We start from the raw sequence: 21,411 nt of genomic DNA on the forward strand, positions 1-21,411 counted from the left end.
TCTGCCACGGATGGCGCCACAAGTACTCGGCGAGTAGTTTCAGCTTTCTGCCACGGATGGAGCCACAAGTTACCGGCGAGTAGTTTCAGCTTTCCGCCACGGATGGAGCCACAAGTTATCGGCGAGTTGTTTCCGCTTTCTACCACGGATGGCGCCACATTTTCTCGTGGTGATGCTATCCTTGTCGCACATTTAATTGTCCTCGTCTTACACAGCGTAAGAATGGAAAAATTGCGAAGTGTAAATTCGCAGAAACGACCGTGTTGAAACTATTGTTCTATCAGTTCTAAAAGCGTCGCGATTCTGTGCTTGGAATAACCCGTAAGCATTCACCCAACGGTTTACCTTAAAATATCCGTATATTATACTTTATTATTGACATTCGAAGCACGAGTGTTAGTTAGTGTCGATACAAAGATAAGGATCGCCGCATGTTCGATAAATAAATTAAGGATACGATGATAAAGAGTTAAAAATCGTAATACGAAGACACATCGCAACGTCGTAGGGTCAATAGAAGTAGCTAAATAGTGTCTTTGCGATTAGAATAGGGGCTACGCGCGTCTCGGAATCGTCGTGTTACTGTAGCGACAGCGATCAAAGAGGAGAACCGACGCAACGGCAATGCAATAATTAATAATAATAATACTAAAATAAATAAGAATGATTGTACCGGCGAGCACGTGGCGAAGAAAATCGATGGATCTACGCGCGATCGATCTGCTGCAGTGAGATTCGTACCGAAATAAATACATACAGTCTGCCAAACGACTACGCTCGTGCACCCGTCAAAATCGGCTTCCGTCAACGAAATACGAGTCAAGTATCAGTCCCTGATCGTTGACTTCGGGGATAATTCTCGAGGGTTTCGATTGTCGATTAATTCCGTATTGCCCTCGCAAACTTTCGACCCTATTTCCGAGCGACGCTACGGCAGGACAGAGCGCGAGATCGTCGATGAGGACACGATCGGGACAGAATCGGGACACGATCGGCGCTCGGGCGGGCATCGTGTCCCGATCTATCGCGACCGATTCGCGGTTCGATCGCCGGAGTGATTGTCTTGCGCGCGCGCGAGGATCGATCGTCGACACGAGGGGACCTTGTCCTGATCGTTGTCTTTTTCTCTCTTCCTTAGATTTCTGTACCCGTGGTCTTTTTCTATATCCGTTTCTTCGAGCTGTCCTGAAGCGAGTAGACGTTCGAAAGAGTATTTCTCTACAGAGACTTCCGTGTGGATAAAAACCGGTCGGCTTTAATACAAATAGTTCTTCGGCTCCTCCGTCGGCTGGCCGCACACCCCGTGGTATTTCTTCGTGACCACGTTTCGGCTGCGGCAGGTCTCGATCTCGAGGAAGCACTCGTTGCTGTACGTCATGCCGTCCGTGCCGCAAACGGGGTCGTAATAGGGCGGGCAGATCTTCTGACAGCCGCGGAACAGGAAGCCCTGCACGCATCTTTTCATAGGGACCACGTAGACGTGTTTTCTGAAAGAATTTCGGTCGCGTCAAGCATCGACGAATCTACTAATCGAAATCTAAAGCGATCCAACAAGAGGGTTCTTTACCCGCAGTTGTCCCTCTTCATCTCGCACTCGTTGCGATAGAACTTGTTGTCGGAGCCGCAAACGAACTGGCGTTCCCCGCTGCAAATCTGGTTGCAGAGCGCGGTGGTAGGACAATGTTGCGCCGGAACTTGAATCACTCTCTGACCGCACGTCTCGCGCTGCAGATGGCAGAGGGACCTGAAACGGGAGAGAATCGAGCTTGGCCGTTGAATCCCGGAGAGGCACGGGGAACGTCGAGTGCCGGCTGAGCTCTCTAGGGTGCCTGGCTACGACGGTCGAGAACCGAGAGAGTCGAGACGATTTAAACGATTGTCGTCGAGGAACCCGCGCGCGGCAATAAAGCGGACGAGCGGACTCCGCGGGGTCCAAGGGGCCCAAAGGGGCCTAAGAAGCAGGCTCGAGGTAGCAGGCGTCGTATGGATCTTTTCGTCGTGGATACGGGGATACGAGAGTGGCAGACAAGGGTTCGGGGTTTTTCGTAACGACCGCGGCCGTCGCGTCAGTGATTCACGCGCCCTTAAAACCAGCCGGCGTCGGACGTCCTGGAATCCGAATAACGCTCTTAATCACCGGTAAACGTTCCCGTCGCTTCCACAAACTGGTTCCTCGGGCAGCTCGCTGCAGTCTTCGGGGCACTGTTCGGCTCCCTTCAAGGTCGTGCACTCTCCGACGTGAGCCAGCTGAATGCCCTTTCTGAAAAACGCAACCGTGGTTGAACGCCTGATCGACGTATCGTTCAGCGACGCTGGTAACTAACGCTCGTGACGCGGTAATTGCTTCCTGCAACACCTATCTTTCCTCCTCCTCCTTCTTATCGCCGACTCTCTCACATTTCTCCCGTCTCTGTTCAGTCGCGGAGAGACGGAAGATGTGGAGAAAGAGTTCGTGAGAGAGAGCGAGGGAGAGAGAGAGAGAGAGAGAGAGAGAGAGAGAGAGAGAGAGAGAGAGACAGACAGACAGACGGACGAAGGTCGGCGCACTTACAAGCAATTGGCGACGTTCAACTGACACTGATTCGTATAAGTGTTCGCGTCGCTGCCGCAAACTGGATCCACCTCGGTCCCGCACCGCAGCTGCTGCTTCATGCACCTGTTCAGCCGTGACTGACACTTGTCGAAGTCCACCACGCTCACCTTTCTCCTCGCTTGCCTGGAAGATCGACGACAGATCGTTAGGCTACTATCCCGCCGACTACTAAATCTCATCAGTCAGGAATCTCGTTTGCAAAAGACCCACCCGCAGTTCAGCATCTGCATCTCGCACTCGTTCCTGTAGATGAAACCGTCCGAACCGCAGGTCGGCGCTTCCGGCTCGTTCTTGCAGTCCAAGGGGCAGGCGTTCGCCTGGCCGCCGGACGTCCTTTCCTGTGATATGCAGAACGACATCGGCACCTCGAACACGTGCTTGCTGAAAGCATCGACATCGAAACACGTTATATTTCCGTCGGTAGGACGTAGACCGCGAGAGAAAGCGAGGGGAGAAACCGAAAGAGAAATCTGAACGAGAAGAAGAAGCTGGCCCAGATAGGGGGCGTCTGCCACAGCCTCTTATTACCCTCTCGAGGGACTTACCCACAATTCTTCGCTCGCATTTTGCAGGTGTTCGAGTAGAGGATGCCGTCGCTGCCGCAAGCCGGCTTGGCACCTCGCCAACAGGACTCCCGACAGTGTCTGGTGGTCTGACAATGTTTCTTGTTGGTGCGCACCACGCCTTGCCTACGGTCCAACGTGATTAATTAATTAATTAATTTATTACTTGTTTATTAATTCATTGAACCGGCTAAACACCCTCTGGATCACAGATATACAGGATGTCCCATAATTATGTGAACATCCGGAAAGGCGTGCTCGAGCCTCGCGAATCGTTTTCACAGTCGCCGAATATAAATAAATAATAATAAAAATCAATTAACAATAAATAGCAATAATAAATAAAATAATAATAATAAATAATAATAATCGTATCTCCTCTTCCCAAAAACACCAGATACCAGTCCCTTGCACTCGAGCGGTGACTCCGAGGCACCGTTAAAATTTGTTACATCACGTTCTAAGATAATTTTTATATCAACAAAGTCTAGATTTAAAGAATTATCAAGAGCGTAACGGTTGCGCGAGTCGCAAGAGTGAACTTCATACGCATAAAATTCACTTTGTCGTATAAAATAAAAATACTATAAGTCAGAAAAATGATTTTAGATTTACAGTTGAAAAACAGCTTCGAGTGCAAATAACTAGATCATTGACGCGGCCGTCGAACGAACGCGGTCGCCGCGTACCCGCATGTGAGCAGCTTCATCTGGCACGTGGACTTGTAGACGTTTCCGTCGCTGCCGCAGATCGGGCCGTCGAGGGGCGCGTACTCGCAGGACACCGGACAGTTCTCCCTGTGCGCCGAGATGTTGTTACAGGGGCCCAGGTGGGACAGCTCGATGCCGACTCGGCAGATCTCGACCCTGAGCATGCACTTGTTGAGGTAAGTGCGGCCGTCGGTGCCGCACACCGGATCCTGATCGCCCGGGCACCGGTGCTCGCACTTGCTACCGGACGACCTCAGGCAAGCGGTCTTCTCCACGGCCACGGTCACGCCTGCGCAATTTGTAAACCGTCGATAATTACCGGCCCCGGCGCTCTCGACCCTTCGCGTTCGTCGGCGGATCGATGGATCTCGACGACGGCGGCGGCGGCGGCGGAGGCGCGGAAGAGACGCGGAGGCGAGGCGCGAAGAGGCGAGCCGCGATCCTGCGCTAATAGATTATCATTAATGGCTCTCGCGGATGGAGCGGATAGCCGATGCCTCGGCTTACCCGCGCGGCAACGCAACGGACGTTGTAAACCAGCCCCGTCTCTTCGCCGCGCGCACCGCGCGCTCGCCGCGCGTTAAATCGCCGCGAAACGCAGCCGATCGTAATTATGTATTACGATGGAGAAGCACGCCTTCGAACTCACCTTTTCCACACGTCTTCTTCCGCATTTCGCACGGCGACGCGTAGATCACCCCGTCGCTGCTGCACACCGGCTCCCCGTTGAGCGGACATATCCGGGGACACGCGCCGCTCGCCAAATCTGCGGAGACAAAAGCAACTCGTTCAGTACACGCATCGGTCCACGAGCAACATCCCAGGGGGAAGGAGGAAGGGAAAACCCGGTGCGCGATCCGAAGTAACCGAGTCCCGTCGAAATCAAAGGGCTCTCGACGGTCACGAGACAGAGCAAAGATCTTCGTTTCGCGTTGAAGCTGAAACGTTGCAAAATACAACAGATATACAGGGTTCCCCGGAAAGAATCATCCGATTTCAAAAATTTATATTTTAAAAAATTACACACAGAAAATTACAATTCAAACACGAATATAACGGGAAAATGTGAGTTTTTGTTTACAAGTGTTCAATATGACTTCCTTTCGTTACACGTATGATATCATTGCGATATGAAAGTTCTTGCCAAACACGGTGTAATGTATCTCTGGTAATTGTTTGTACAGCATCACAAATGCGTTTCTTCAGTTCATTTACACTTGTAGGTAAAGGTGGTACAAAGACAAGATCCTTCACAAATCCCCAAAGGAAGAAGTCGCATGGGGGTTAGGTCGGGTGATCTCGGAGGCCAACTGTGTAGAACCATATTATCGGATGAACTGCGACCAATCTAACGGTTTGGTAGTTCCGTGTTAAGAAAATTCCGAACCTCCAAGTGCCAATGGGGTAAAAAGTAAAACTCGCACATTTTCCCGTTATATTCGTGTTTGAATTATAATTTTCTGTGTGTAATTTTTTAAGATATAAATTTTTGAAATCGGATGATTCTTTCCGGGGAACCCTGTACAATCTGTATATATCGTAATATCTTTTACCTTTTCTCTTCGATTTTTCTAGCAATTTTTGTATCGAACCAGCCGCGGTCTGGCTAAATGTTTCGTGCAACGATTCCGTAACGAACTACAGAAAATTCTTTCTAATTGGCCGACAGAGCTTGGAAACAAAAATGTCACTGAGAAAAGGAGAGGGGAGAGCGTTTCGTCCGGGACCCGCTAGAGGACTCATCGGTAAGGCTATTCTGGCGTGCCTTTGTCTTAGACGTTGGGATATCGGAAGGATGGACGAAGTCTGTATATATAAACAAATTGAAGCATATAAACAATTTGATAGGTTACTTGCGGGAGAGAAGAATTGATCTGCCGGCGACGAGGCTGGAGGTAGCAGCCACAGTCACCGATGATTGTCAATGACTGTAAATACGAGCCGCGAGGAGGCTCGAATAATCGCACATCTCCTCGAATAGTCCATTTTTGTGTACAATCTGATCGACAATTGCGAGGAATTTACAAAGCGTTGAACGCAAACTTTCCGCCGTGCGTTTTACTGATCGCCACGTGGTACGTTATAGGTAGACGGCTAAAAAGAAGCGAGGAGGTCCAGCTTTTCAGCAAACCAGCCGAGCGTAATATCGTGGAAGCACGTAAAAGCGACGGAGTCGCAAAGATGGCGGTCCTCTCGCGTGCGCAGCAACGGATCGAGCGGCGACAAGAAGCAACAACGTGTCGGGAGGGTATCGAACACGGAGCCGGGATCCGGGGTCGCATACCGCCGTGACATCTCCGGACGATAATGCATCAAGCATTGACATAATAACGTTTGCGCGCGGGCGCGCGTCGTTCAATCTCGCGGAACGAAACACGACGCGCGGCTGCTCCCGCATAACGAAGAGGAGCCCGTAAATCGTAAAACGGAATAACGTTTACTGTTACTTTAGTTTATTGCGAGCCATCAAGCCGCGGTGCACACCGTCTTCTTCCGTATGAAAGGCGTACCCCACGGGTTAGCGTAATCGTTTACTTTTAATGACGGGGTGAAAACGCAGATGCGCGAAGCCTGAAAACCGATACAGGAAGAGAAGACGCGGAACACACGCGTTCCGCGTCGGCTTCGCGCAGAATCTCGCCGTGCTCTCCTATCGTCGAGCCTGCTCGAGCCCGCTAAATATCGAAGTTTTCGATGGGGAGGAGTTTTTAACCCTTTGCGCGCTCGAAGCCATTTTCACTCTACAGTAAATTCTAGCCGACTGCCCCTCGCAGCTTGTAAACGAAAGTAGAGACGTTTTCCGATTATAATAGTTTCTTCGAACGACCGCTTTTTTATTTTAGAATTCTGCACTATTTCAGAGACTCTTTCGTGGAGAATGCTCGAATAAATTCGACGATCCTGGGAGGAAGACGAGGAAGTCTCGGCGGGAACCTCGCGGGACCCGCAAACGTTATCTCGATTCGGAGACGCGGAAGGGAGACTACTGAATTATAATCGCGAGGTTGTTCCGTGCGGCACTCGATTAGTCGCGTGATTATGCGAAAGACGAGAGGAGAGATGAGAGCCGTGGCGAGGCGAGACGAGGCGACGTGAGGCGAGGGAAGACGATGCGAGGCGTGATGAGGCGATGCAAGGCGAGGCAAGGCATCGCGAGGCGAGCCGGACTCGCGTGTGCACCAGCACGCGATAACGATAGCGTGGAGCAGCGTGCACGCGCGCCAGTATCGCGACCGCGCCTCGTTCGGTTATCTTTTAACTGTACCCTTCGATTTTATAATTTGTTACACATTATGCGCGAGAGCCCGGTGCACCGGCGACCGCAGTAAATCCCGTGTGCTGTTGACCCGAGGATCGCTGGACCGAGACCAGCTGCGGCGAGCCGCAGCCATAGATATTCGCGAGTCCGCGCGGGGCCGCGAGGCGGGTCACCAGGAAGCAATATGCATGCCTCGTGTTTCTCGTTTCGACTTTCGAACTTGCCCGCCGTTAACCGCCTCGCGAATCCGTCGGACCTCCTCGTCCGGGTCTTCGCTTCGAGTCATTCGCGCGCTTTTTCGCTCGAACGACGCGCGACGCCGCGACGCTCCGTGATGGATGAAAGCTTGAAATCATAGTAGAAATGAAAGACAGCAACTGATTTAACAACATTGTAACTATAGAATTGTAATACTGAAAAGAGGAAGAGAGAGAGAGAGAGCGAGAGAAAGAAAGAGGGCGAGAGAGAGAGTGAAAGCGAGAGAGTGAGAGCGAGAGGACAAGAGCGCGCGAGAGAGAGAGAGAGAGGGAGAGAGAGAGGGTGTGAAGCTCTGCGTGGCAGCATCGGTGCGATGCAATTTTCTGGAATCCGGTTGCGATCGAAGAGCGAACGGTTCGCGGCGTCGGGCCGAATAGGAGGAGGATTCCAAGCTGTGGTGGACAAAGTGCGCGAGATGGGGGCCACGATACGCATTGTGATCGGTCCGGGTTGTTTCTTCCTGAAACGTTGGCGCGGCCGTCTCAAAGAGGCCGCGGACATCGCCGCGATCTCGCGACCGTAATAATCGGCCGGGTTCTCCTCTTCCTGGATCGTCGCGGGGAGCCGGATCGGCGAACGATCGTTGCGGGAGATAAGCGCGACCAGACGGCCGCTTCGCGATCGTCGATTACGATTTATCGATCTAGCTGGCGCGGCGCGCCGCGACGGCACGGGACGAGGCGCGACGCGCGCCGCGCGCGTTGCCCCGACAGATATCTAAATTGAATTTCCGTTGGTCGCCGATGAACAACGGAGGCCCTTTTCGCGCAGACACACGGTCCAACGACGCTGCACCGTGGTCCATTTATCCCGCGAACGCGGTAAAAACCCATTTAAAAAACGAGAAGACGTTGCACACGATCGACTCGACGAAATTAAAGTCTGTCTTCGAACAGCTGTAACTCCTTTTAAAAACTGTCAAAAAATTATCATCCGTGTGTGTATATTGAAGCTTGAAATCTCTACTTTACGATAGCATAGTCGAATCTTTGGTATCGCGTATCCCGGTAAGGTCGACCTTTTGAAACACGATCAAATCGCGGTGCTCGCGATTCAAAAATAAGAGAAAAATCGACGGTGCGATAATTCGATAGAACCGCCGTCCGTTTCGTCGTCAACGGTATTTCGTCGGTCGTGCTTCTGATCAGATTTCGATCGTCCCGTCACGGTCGAGCCGCAGCGTCGTCCACCGTTCCGAAGCGACGCGCGACACCGAGCGGCGAGCGCGCACTGCAAAAGTCCCGTCCGCATTGTTCGTTTTATTTACGAGCCACGGCTTATTCGCGTCGGGATCGTTCCGGTTCGTTAAACGGATCCTTATTTCTCTGTTATCGATCTCCGGAGACGCGAATCCTCCCTCTCCCTTCCCTGTCATCGACCTTCTCCGTTTCTCCGTTTCACTCGGATTCGCGCAGAAAAATCCAAGGAGCTGCATCCACCCGGTCGCCGTGCATCCTTGCCGTGGTTCAGCGACCCGCATATTTCTCTTTGCTTCCCTGCACCCCCCTCTCGCCCTCCCTGTGACACGCTAACTCTCCACCCTTCCCCACCATCGCCTCTCTCACACTCTTTTCTTTATATTTTTTTCTCTCTCTCGATCTCTCTCGTGCTCTCTCTGCCGCTCTCGCGCTCTCATTCTCGCGCGCTCTCTCTCGCGCTCTCTCTTCTCTTTCACTCTCTCGCTCTCTCTCTCTCTCTCTCTCAGCTCGAGTGACGCGCACTGTGCACCCAGCGCGCGCGGCGCGCAAGCACACATGCACAAATGGACGCATGCAGCATACGTGATACACGCATGCAACATGCACGCACACGCGGCGACCGGTCCAGCTAGCTCTTTCGCTCTATCTCCCAGGAGCTTCTTTCCACGCGGGGATGTATAATTCGATCCACATTGTTCGTCGATCGCTCCAGGCATACCCGCCTCCGCAGCCGCAGACGTCCACCGTTATTGGCATAATTGATTCACTTAATCGCGCCCGTGGGAGTGACGGACACCTCCTTCTGACGGCCATCAACGCGCTAATCACGCGTCCACTTGCCCGACAGACGTCCGCCCGAACAATCTCTTCGTCCTTCCTCTCTCTCTCTCTCTCTCTCTCTCTCTCTCTCTCTCTCTCTCTCTGTCTTTTTCTCTCTCTATTTTCTTTTTCGCAGGCTTCTCCGAGACTGCAGTCTTCCGATTTCGCAGCACCTATCGGCTCTGCTCGATGCATGGTTTCATCCGTTCCCGTCGATGACTATTATATTTCACATTCACCACGGCTACCGTCGCGTCTCATTGCCTCGCGACAAGAATCAACACGGTTCGATTTTACCTGCGAATAACTGTAGGTGCTATAAATTCTCCCTAATTAGCGGTCAGATTGTACATCAAAATGTACAATTTGCGAAGCGGATTTTATTCGACCATCGTGGCTCGTTTTTATAATTTTTCACAATCGGCGACCAATTGTATCTCGTCCTCCAAAATTCTCTATTTATCTTTTGCAAGCTGAAGAAAAATTATGCAAAATTTATTGTAATTACTGTTCGATCCAAGCAGCCGAAAACAATTTTTATTTCGCACGAGATCCGCAGTCCGATTGTAATACAAATCGTGAGAAGCTTAAATCTCGTCGTTGTTACAAAACGATACGCGTTGGTGCGCGTTTAGGGCTCGGTAATTGTACCGTTAATGCTATGCAAGCGAATGGGTTTACGTTCCGTCGACGAATCGAATGAAAAAGCAGAAAAGAACGGCGTGGCGGACGGTCGAGAGAACGAAGGAATTAAGGGTGAGGACCGGGGAGGAAGTGAGGGGGGGGGGGGCGAGCGAGCGAGCGTGCGCGTCCCGGAGCGATCGAAGGTTTCACCGATCTAACGGATCGGTTCGCTCGCCCGGCGATCGAGCGATCGCGCGCGATCTGGGAGGTAGTTTTTCGCCCCAGTACTCCACTTACCGTTCACCACTTAGACCCGAACCCGACGATTTATGGAACGCGACTCGTTTGTCGTGCTCGTTCAAGATCAACGCGACATACATACCGGCGTTTTTGCCGGCAGCCACGCGACTGCCGACGATCCTCTTGATCTCGGGGACAAGCTCGATGGATCGCGGGCGTCGTGCGTACCGCGTCGTCCAACGGGACGAAAATCGAAGACCTTGCGACGGAAACGAGTCACGGTTAAATTCCCCCAAAATTCGCGCACGGATTGTGCACGAAAAAAGTGCAAATAAAAACAATCAGGGGAAGCGAAGAGGTACGATTATTTATTATTATTTTTATAGTTACCGGTTAAATTCCCCCAAAATTCGCGCACGGATTGTGCAGAAAAATAGTGGACAATTAGAAAAAGAGAAGAGATACTATTATTTATTATTATTGTTATAGTTACCGATCGTCAACTTCGAATACAGAGGCAGCATGTCAAAGTAGAGATTTCGAGCTTCAACTTTCCAGAAAAACCATCGTCCTGCGACATTTTTTCGCGGAGTTGTCGTCGGTCGAAGTTGGCCAATTTTTATCGGACATTTGGACCGTTAAATTTTGAAAGTGAGTCCATTTTTCTTGTCTTTTTGTAGTCATAAATAAAAAGGTTACACCGAATTCATCACAAATAATATGATATCTCATTTAAAAAAGAATTAACTCGCACCACTTCCAAAATAAACGGTCCATCTGTGTCCATGCTGTCACTTTTTGTCGGCGACGTATATTCGGGACGTGTAACGAAACCAGTTCGTTCGTTCGTCGCGAACGAAATAAAAATGTTGGATATCTCGACGCGGCAACGCCACGCTTGTCGACCCGCTTCGGTTTTTCTGCGCGGCGAACCTCTCAGGATCTCGGGATCGTGGAGGTGATCGACGACAGCGGTGGTTGCGTCACCGAACGCGATGTAGCAATTATTCGGTAGTTAGTCGCGAGACAGATCCCGGCTGAACGGTTTTTCTACACCTCTTCCGTTCCGCGTTGTTCGACGGCAAAAGATCGGTTGCTTCTTGCCCGGCGATCGGACGGCGCCGCTCCGGTTCGCGTCGTTCGGTGTACAGTTAGGACGGGGGAGATCGGCTGCGACCGGTAAACCTGTGATCAGCATTTATGAGCATTGTCTCGACGGAAATCGAGCCGGAGGAATCGTAAGCGTGGTGTGACGCGGTCTTCGCTGGCCGCTGCGCTGGTAACCGCGAGCGGCACACGATGCACTCGCGAAACCTGTTTCGATTAGCGAGGCGAGCAGCACCCCGCGGGTAATTGCTCTTTTTGCGGCGTTCGCAATCTGCGATCGGGACGCTGAGACGCCGGCCGAGCCGTCGAACATCGCCGGAAAAATCCGATCGCGACGATAGATCGTGCGAGACCGCGAACGCGACGAGAGAACCGACACGGAACAGGGTGAGCGTAGGTATTACAGTAATGTCTCCCTTACCGACGCTCAGATTGTCCACAGAAATGGACAATCTCGGTAGAGGAGACACGATTATTCGAGCCTTCTAGCTCGCTTTTATAATCGTTGACAATTCGTGACTATAAAAACAAATCGCAAAGCTCGAATAATCGCATCTCCTTTTCCCAAATTGGCCATTTTTCTGCGCGATCTCAGCGTCAATAAGGGAGACATTACTGTACCGCGGTTTCTCGACGAAGGGGAACTTTGGCAGAGAAAATAAGACCTTTCACGCCGATAAATTCACGATACAAGCTGTACCGGTTACTCTTCTTTAACTTGATTGTTCACTTTTCTTATAACAATGAATCTTTGAAAGTACAAATTACATTAACCTCTTGTCATACTTTAACGAGTCAGACTCGGTGGTGCACAGATTTCTAGTAATATCCTATTAAATACCAATGTTATTCCGTTTTTTTTTTAATCGGGTTAAAATTCTGTCCTCTTGTGATCGATACTTTAATCATCCCGGTAAATGTAAACTCGCGATAAATATAAATTTTCTCTTTTTTTCAAAGAAGTTATTACAATCGAAAATGTGATTATCATTTTAATGACGAAGAAAATGGTACAGCAAGAGGTTAAAATGCCTAATGTGAAGAAACCACACGTGTCCATATAGAGGGTGTCCCAAAAATGTCTCGCAATCCGAAAGTAGGAGATTCCTGAGCTCATTTGAAGCAACTTTTTCCTTGGCGAAAATGCAATCCGCAGCTTCGTTTACGCGTTATTAACGAAAAAGAGTGACCAATGAGAGGCGAAATCAGTTGACACGTGACGGCCGAGCCAATGGGCGGAACTGGGCTCCCTGCACTCGTTGGCTGGACCACCGCGCGCTAGCCGAGCTCGCCTCTTATTGGTCAGTGTTTTTCGTTAATAACTCGTAAACGAAGCCACGAAGAAAATTTTCGCAAATGAAAAAGTTGCTTCAAATGACCTCAGGAACCTCCCATTTCCAGTTTGCGAGACTTTTTCGGGACATCCTGTATAGAAGCGTGTAGCATCGGCGGCACACGCGGCCTGAATGGAAAGTTTCGCGTGTAGCATTGGCGGTACACGTGGCGCCGGGACCTTGTTAAATCCTCGACTTTTTACCTCGAACGCGTTTCCGTTCGAGAACGTTCGAGAACATTCGAGAGAGTGCTCGCGCAATATCGGTCCACCCGTCGATTCCCCAATTACCGTCGATCCCGCATCCTCGACCGAGGCAAAAATTACGAAACGAAATCGCGAATGAAATTTCAATCGTCGCGTGCGATTCCTCTCGTTCCGTGAGCAAGCCGAGCGTCCACGCGCACGCGGTTTGTCTCTTCATCGGCCACAAATCACTCCGCTACGCTTCCTCCTCCTCTTCTTCTCGCTCTTCGGGGCCCGCCGTTGCGTTTCGTCGAGATTCCGACGAGGAAGGAAGAGGAAGGTCCCAGGTGCTCGAACGGTCCTATTTCGAGAACGGCAACGACGCGACCCGTTCCGAAGCCCCTCCTAATCGTATCTAATCATCTCCGGAGGCGCTTCCTGCGCGCGATTTTTCCTCGCCGACCCTCGAACGACGACGTTCGCCTCGCCTCGCCCTCTGCAACTATCTTCTGAATTACCCGGTGCTGCGTGTGTTCCCGGCAAGGATCGGATCCGCTCTTGCCGCATTCCGAACACCTCCCGACGCGCGTTTCGCCACGAATTATACGATACTCTCTCTTTCTCTGTGTGTGTGCCCGCCCCCGCGCCGCTTGTCTCAACTCCTCGGCCATACCTTGACGAGTCTGACACGAAATGCAGCCACACAATAACTACAGGGTGTCTCTATCCAAAAATATCTCGTAATACGGAAATGGGTGGTAGTTGAGATGATTTGAAGCAACTTTTTCCTTATCGAAAATGCGATCCGCGGCTTCGTTTACGAGTTATTAACGAAAAACCGGGACCAATCGGAGAGCGAGTGCGGCCAGCGCTCCGCCCTTGCGGACAATCCCGCGTCGCGCCGGCCGTATGACGTAGCGGCGGTGGCCGCGAGTGCGTGTCGTCAGCCGCACTCGCTCTCCGATTGGTCCCGGTTTTTCGTTAATAACTCGTAAACGAAGCCTCGTACAATATTTTCGCTAAGGAAAAAGTTGCTTCAAATCACCTCAGGAACCTCCCATTTCCGGATTGCGAGACATTTTCTGGACACCCTGTATAAATCACCTTTCTTCTTCTGAAAAATTATTATATTCGAAGAACATCTAATCGTTGCAGCTACGAAGAAAATAGACACCCTAATAAAAACAAACGCTCAAAAAACAAATGTCTCCACGCTCGAAATACTGAACAGCGCGCGTCGGTTCGTTGTTTTTCTTTTTTATTAAATCACGCGTGGAAATCAGAGCAAACTCGGCGTGCTCGTGGATCCCAGTTCATGGACGCGTTCCACTGGATCCAATAAATCGAATGAGTAGTTTCCGGCTGAAAACGATTTTATGAAGCTCGTCACTTTTCAACTGCGAACACGGCCTCGTTTAAAACGGATTTAATCAAGTCGCGGAACGTTTATCCGCGTGCGATAGCTTCCGTGTGTCTGTATGTATATTACTTCTTTCTTTTTCTCTCCCCATCTTATACCAGCAGTTCCTTTTGCCGTCCTCCTCGTGTACAGTAACGATCTCGTTCGTTTCCTGAGGCGTACACGCTGTACATATGTACGTACGTTCGCGGATTTTATATGTACATAAAGGGTCACAAGCCCGTTAAGCAATAAACGAAGAAATAAAGGAATATAATTCCGCGGCTTCGAGAGTTCTACACGTTAATTATTTTCCATTTCCGTGCCGACTATTCTTATCTGCGGCATGTATGTACTGTATGTATGTACTTACGCCCGCTCGAGATAATCCGCGATATTCATAGTCCATTAAAGCCGCGTTCGAAACAAATTACACATCGCGGATCCGCGGGCGGTTATGAACAGGATCGAGGATATACCGTTTATCTGTGTCGCTAATGGATCTCGGGTTACAGAAAGGGGTCTCGGATTTCTTTTTTTACGGGTCGCCACGGACTCTCGACTCTCTATCGTCCCGCGCCATTGAAAAGCAGCTCGTTTCCACGGAGTGAACGGATATTCGGGCGTCGAATCGCAATTTCGAGGAAACGGCGATCGATAGCGAGACGGCCGGACCCGACCGCCGATCGCGAAATTCTCGAACCCACTGTGTGAAATCTCGCTCGAAGCCGGGAAGCGTGAATGAATGATATCCGCGAGAGAAAGAGCGCGCGTGTCGGTGCACCGTGACCGAACACCGCTAGTGCAAATGAAGCTCTCTGTTTGCATAAGTGGAGCCCCCCCCCCCTCTGATTACCGTAGCTCTTGCGAGCCGCGATGGATCGCGCGCATGCTTCCGAGACCAATGGAATTTCACGGTGTGCACAGTGGTCTCGAAAAGCCTCTGTCAAAACCGAGAGACACGACTCGCATCCGGTCGCGTCCACTCGCACCCAGTCGCGCCCACTCGCGTCCACTCGCGTCCAGTCGCGACCAGTCGCATCCACTTGCATCCACTCGCATCCACTCGCGTCCAGTCGCGTCCAGTCGCGTCCAGTCGCATCCACTCACATCCACTCAAGTTGCATCCACTCGCGTCCACTCGCGTCCAGTCGCGTCCAGTCGCATCCACTCGCGTCCACTCGCATCCACTCGCATCCACTCGCGTCCAGTTGCATCCACTCGCATCCACTCGCGTCCACTCGCATCCACTCGCGTCCACTCGCATCCACTCGCATCCACTCGCATCCACTCGCATCCACTCGCATCCACTCGCATCCACTCGCATCCAGTTGGTCGCACGAAATCGTGAACGCGTTCGCTCCATCCCTCTCGCCGGTAAGAAATTTTCTAACCTGCGCGCGACCGCGTAGTAATGCTTAAAATTAGTAGTAGTACTAAACTAGTAATGCTTATAGTATTGCTAAAAATAATTACCTTAAGTCTGGTTTACGCTAACCCTGTCGAACAGTAAAACTCTACTTTTTTTTTTCTATAATTCCTTCGCTTCGCGTTCAGAGAACGCTGCTCTGCCACGTCGCTATCGTGCGCAACGATCCTTGACTTCCCCGTTTTACTGTCATTACTGTGGTTAATGTTATTACCACCAGAACTACCGAACCAGTCGAAACGACTGGTTTCTGATTCTTTCCTTTTTTTTCTCTTACGATTCCCGATACTATAAATATGTTTTTGTCAGAAATATTTATATTATCAGCCTATTTGTTCCAGCATATATTTCATAAAACACTAAGCGTTAATCTTCCTCGGCGGGGGGGGGGGGGCTTGGTAATTCTAGTGCGTTACCAGCACCGTTGTTATTATCATTATCATTGTGGTTATTGGACTGCGGATTTGATGCATTTACGAGAAAAAAAACCGAGTGAAACGGAATACCGTAAAAACATCGGAAGAATTTATGAATAATTTTCTGATAAATACATCTTGATGAAACCATTAAGAGTTAGAAGACATTTTCAACGGGTTTCCGTTAATTAACTCGAACTCGATTTTTATATTGCAGAAATATAAATATGATATTGCTTGCTATTATCGCAGTTTCTGTGACAAAAGGTCTACACAAATTCAATTAAGTAAACTCGACATTGTCCACGTATCTGGCGCATTTGGCGCGCGCGTATCGGTACTGCTCGCGAAAGGGTTAACTCCATTCGGATCGTCGCGCAACAAAAAAGACCCGCGGCGTCTGACGCAACGCGAAGAAAACGGTGGAAAGATATCGTTCGTTTACGGTTCTTGCCGGCGCGGCAGCGTCCGCTTTAAGGTATGCAACACGAGCGAAACGATTACAGGAAGCGGCGATTTGCAGGGTGCAATTAAAACGATTCGTTTCACTCTCGGCTTCACGATTTTGTCCTGCGCGCAGCTGCGGTTCCGGAACGGTTCGGGTTCGGGTAATGCACACAGATTGGAATCCGAATCGATTTCGAATGCCGATTACGCGGAGGAGGTGACCAGCAGCCACGTCAAAAGGCCGCGTGGACGTTTTTGACTCCGGATAACGGGAGCAGGGAGGACGGTTAGCCGAGGAGACTGGATCGTTACCCGCCGGTAGTAACGTTACCCTGACGTGGATCAGGAATTTCGACCGACTCGCGCGCACGGGACTCGTCGAACCTTTCTCCGAGAGGTCTCCGCCGGAATGGTAATTGTATCGCGACGAGCAGGCATCCGGTCGCGATTCCCGGTCGGTGGATCGATCGCCGGATCGATAAGCTGGCAGATCGATGAAGATCGGTTGGTGAGATTGGTGGATCGGTAAATTGGTAAACCGGTAAATTGGCAAATTGATTAATTAGTAAATTGGAAGATTGGTGAACCGGTAAATTGGCGAACCGATAAAGTTGGTAGATCGATGAACCGGTAAATTGGTAAGTTGACAAATTGATAAATTCGAAAATTGGTGAACCGAAAAAGTGGCGAACTGATAAATTCGAAAACTGGTGAACCAAAAAATTGGCGAATTGATAAATTGGAAAATTGATAAATTGGTAAACCGGTAAACTGGCAAACTGATAAATTATTTTATCGGTGAACCGATAAATTGATAAACTAGTAAACCAGTAAATCGGCAAATTGATAAATTAGTCAATTGGAAGATTGGTGAACCGATAAAGTGGCGAATCGATAAAGTTGGTAGATCGATGAACCGGTAAATTGGTAAGTTGACAAATTGATAAATTCGAAAATTGGTGAATCGAAAAATTGGCGAATTGATAAATTAGCAAATTGCTAGTTTGGTGAACCGGTAAATTGGCAAATTGATAAATTGGTAAACCGGTAAACTGACAAACTGATAAATTATTGTATCGGTGAACCGATAAATTGATAAACTAGTAAACCAGTAAATCGGCAAATTGATAAATTAGTCAATTGGAAGATTGGTGAACTGGTAAATTGGTGAACCGATAAACTGGCGAACCGATAAAGTTGGTAGATCGATGAACCGGTAAATTGGTAAGTTGACAAATTGATAAATTCGAAAATTGGTGAACCGAAAAATTGGCGAATTGATAAATTGGCAAATTGCTAGTTTGGTGAACCGGTAAATTGGCAAATTGATAAATTAGTAAACCGGCAAACTGGCAAACTGATAAATTATCGTATTGGTGAACCGAGAAATTGATAAACCAGTAAACCAGTAAATCGGCAAATTGAAAAATTAGTAAATAAGTACCTGATAAGTAAAGTACCTGATAAACTGGTACTTGGATAGATTGGTGAATCGGTAAATCAGTAGATCTATCCCGATTCGAATCGTCCCTCCTCGATAGCAATTCTCGTTGCATCAGCGAGTGAAAAGGCGGAGGAAATGGGGGGGAGGGGGATGGATGAAAAGAAGGACCGAAAAAGAAAGAGAGAGGAGTCGGCGTGAGAAGCGCCTGATTGACCGTGCACAGGTTTTAAGGAAATCGCGTATTAAAAGTAATTAGAGTAAAACGAGGTAAGAGGGACGTTGGCGTTCAGCGATTAAGATGAAACGCATCGCTGCGTCCCGGAGAAAGGGTGATTATCGGCGAAGGTCGGCCGCGATGGCAACGACGATCCCGAAGCTGCGAACAGATTTCGCTTATCTTATTTTATTGTATTTCCATTTATTTGCCATCGTTACGCGGTAACGCGAAACAAATTGAGACGAACGCGATAACAGCGAGCACATGACACTATAATATACTATACTATAATCTGGGAATACTATAATCCACGACTCTATCGCAAATAACATTGCGCAGTGACGGGCGTCGATCGTGTCCCCGTTCTTTTATCATGCTAATGGAAAACAAAGGAAATTTACTTTTGTTTTTAACTCGAGAAACGGATCTATTTTGTCGACGCTCGCGCGATACTCGAGAGAGCACAGCGTGTCATGATGACCCGGTTACACGGCAAACAAGTTAAAAATGTATCGGCGACGATAAATAACTCGTACTCGGTTGAATATCTCCCTAATTTCCTTTCGGAGGACGGGTGTGAGCGATCACCGAATGAAGCTCGGGAGCGACACCGTGCATTCGAAATCGCTGGCTTACATACATACATATTATATCGGGTCCGCATTGGAGATTCAGAAGCGTCGAGGCGTTTACTGCACCGCGCTGGAGAAAAATGTCCCTTTCGTTTCCCTTGCTCGCGGGCTGGTTGTTCGAGCAACGGACTCTCGCTCCGCCAGTCCCGTCACGTTTCCGTCGATACGTCGGGCGACTTCGAACGACAGGAATCGGCCCGGCGCGGCGCGGCGCGGCTCGGCTCGCGATGTTCTCCGGCTATCCAGCCCCTGATTAGTAAGCGTTTCTTCTTCTGTGCAGTCGTGATTCGCAGTCTTTCCGCCGCGAGCGAACGGTTGCCTAATGACAAGCCTCGGGGACCGGCCGAGACGGGGGAATAGAATATTAACCGACGGGAAACCGGCGGAGGATCTAATAATTAATGAAACACTCGAGATGATCGCCGCGCGATGGCCCAGAAACGACGGGGCGAGGAGAGAAGAGACGATGCGAGGCGAGGCAAGGCGACGCAAGGCGACGCGAGGCGAGTCGAGACAACGCGAGTCGAGTCGAGACAACGCGAGTCGAGTCGAGACAACGCGAGTCGAGGCGAGTCGAGACGAGTCGAGACGAGTCGAGACGATGCGGGCCGAGTCAAGGCAAAGCGTGACGAGGCGAGGCGAGACGACGAGTTAAGGCGAAGCGTGGCGAGGCAAGGCGAGGCTCCCTCGGGCTCGTAATTAGCTTCTCGGCCGAAGCGACGATTAAAACAGTCGTCGTAGCCCGCGGAGGATCCGCGTTGTCCCTGAATAAAAAATCTCGAGACGACACTCAGGGCCGAGGAGAGGTTCCAGCGACAAGAAGAAATATAAAGGAGTCGGTCTCGTCCCGACGGTCGGTTTCACGCTCCACTTTACCGGTTTCCAAGTACCCGATGATTTCTCCGATGATTATTAGCGAAAAAGAAGGATCACCGCGGCGGGGATCACGCGACCGTGAAAGCTGAAGTGCATCGCGATGCGATCCTTCATCGACGCGATGTCCTCTCTTGACCACGCTCGTCCGATTACCCGCGATTTTCCGCGAGATCGAGGACCGTGAAACCCTGGCCTAGACTTATAAGTAGGTATGGAGGTAAGGTCGAGGTCGCTTTCGTGCTTCCACCGACCCGCTGGACCACAGACCCAGCTATCCGGCTGCGAATTAATAGCCGCGAGAGGAAGAAGCTTTCGCTTCTAGCCGCGTCTCCGGTCCGGCGATCCCGCGCCGCTGTCTAGCCGTCAATGAAGGATCTCTCGAGATCTCTCTCGCCGCGGATCGTTTCGTGCGATCGATAAATTTCCCTGGTCGCTTCTGCTTCGACCGATGCCTCTGTCCGACGCTGCTGTCCGGAATGCAGCATCCCGGCGAACCGGTCGCGTTCGGCGTCGGTGATAACCCCAACGGACTTATCTGCTCGCCGTGGATCGTTTTTTATTGTTTTTTTTTGTTTTTTCAGAACCGACCCGACCGAGCAGCTGATAGAAATTAATCGCTCACGGTTTCTCGGTCACGACCGCGCGTCTCGCTCGACCCCGTGACACACCGTTCTCATCGCGGTTACCGCGACTTTGAGATTTGTCGATTGCAATAATTTCTTAGAAGGGAAAGAAAATTGAGGCGTTTATTCCGTGTCGCAATTTACTCGGACGCTTTTAAATATCGACGACACGAGATTAGAATTTTATAGCAATTTTGAAGGACAGAATAACATCTGCGCTCGATCAATTATTACTAGAAATTTTACTCGTACGGCAAAGGGGTTAACCTGTCCGTATCACTTCCGATCCCGTTCGAATCGATCCGATCTATAAAGTAACTGTCACCGGTAACGAGGCGATTCCCCGTTCTCGAGCGATCGGGCACAGCGCGCGACCGTCGTTTACGGAGAAAGGAGCGTGAAAAATATCATCTACGATCGCAGGCGCGCGCGAAGAAGAAGAGCCGACCTCGACCCTCGATCGTTGCTTCTTCGACGAGCGTGTTAACGACCGGCAACCGGCGAGCGGCGTTAGATGCGGCTCGAAAGTGTCCTCGATTTCCTCTCCCCGATCCGACCAACGCGTTCTGTGTGCGTTGCATCGCGTGTTTATTTAAAGAGCACTCCGCGCGGGGTAGAAAATCGACGCGAGAACCGTGGCTTTTGGCTGCATCGATCCTGATACGTTCGTCGTTCAGCCGGAGACGCGCGCGCTAGAGAAAGAGAGAGATAGATAGAGAGAGAGAGAGAGAGAGAGAGAGAGAGAGAGAGAGAGAGAGAGAGAGACGCGTGTCCGAGCGGGTTCACTGGGTCTTCGGGTCAGCGAAGTAAGTCAAGTATCGGCGCGAACGGATCGAGGAGCTAACGGTGCCGTTCCCGAAAGGACAGCGGACTGGTTTTATCGATCGAACGGGGCGCAGTTCCGCAGAACCGAGGATCAGATTGCGGTCGGAGATGTTGGAGAGCCGCGAGCAAACAGAGTGGCAGTCTTCCAACCGCATTTTAAACCGGCCGACGCGAACGCGATCGGGGTTAATATCGTCGATACAAGGCGCATC

General features: G+C 50.4%; 1 protein-coding gene across 7 annotated transcripts in view; it reads right to left on the bottom strand.

Moving 5' to 3' along the window:
• Positions 1-340: 340 nt before the first annotated feature.
• LOC117220825 (serine protease inhibitor dipetalogastin) overlaps positions 341-21,411 on the bottom strand; it is a 33,320-nt gene continuing 12,249 nt past the window's right edge. For 4 of the 7 annotated variants that reach the window (XM_076518352.1, XM_076518353.1, XM_033471181.2 and 1 more), the window contains exons 2-9: positions 4,516-4,632; positions 3,846-4,155; positions 3,139-3,282; positions 2,804-2,974; positions 2,552-2,716; positions 2,138-2,260; positions 1,568-1,744; positions 341-1,487 (exon numbers count right to left, since the gene is read on the bottom strand). In XM_076518352.1, coding sequence (XP_076374467.1) covers positions 1,256-1,487; positions 1,568-1,744; positions 2,138-2,260; positions 2,552-2,716; positions 2,804-2,974; positions 3,139-3,282; positions 3,846-4,155; positions 4,516-4,632 — 1,439 coding nt within the window. In that variant the 3' untranslated portion in view covers positions 341-1,255. Of the gene's footprint in view, positions 1,488-1,567; positions 1,745-2,137; positions 2,261-2,551; positions 2,717-2,803; positions 2,975-3,138; positions 3,283-3,845; positions 4,156-4,515; positions 4,633-5,419; positions 5,440-10,758; positions 10,805-21,411 lie in introns of those variants that run through there. The other 3 variants (XM_033471180.2, XM_033471182.2, XM_076518354.1) reach the window with 3 other exon arrangements.

This window comes from Megalopta genalis, chromosome 2 (genome assembly GCF_051020955.1).
Source record: "Megalopta genalis isolate 19385.01 chromosome 2, iyMegGena1_principal, whole genome shotgun sequence".
In the NCBI taxonomy this organism is placed as follows: domain Eukaryota; kingdom Metazoa; phylum Arthropoda; class Insecta; order Hymenoptera; family Halictidae; genus Megalopta; species Megalopta genalis.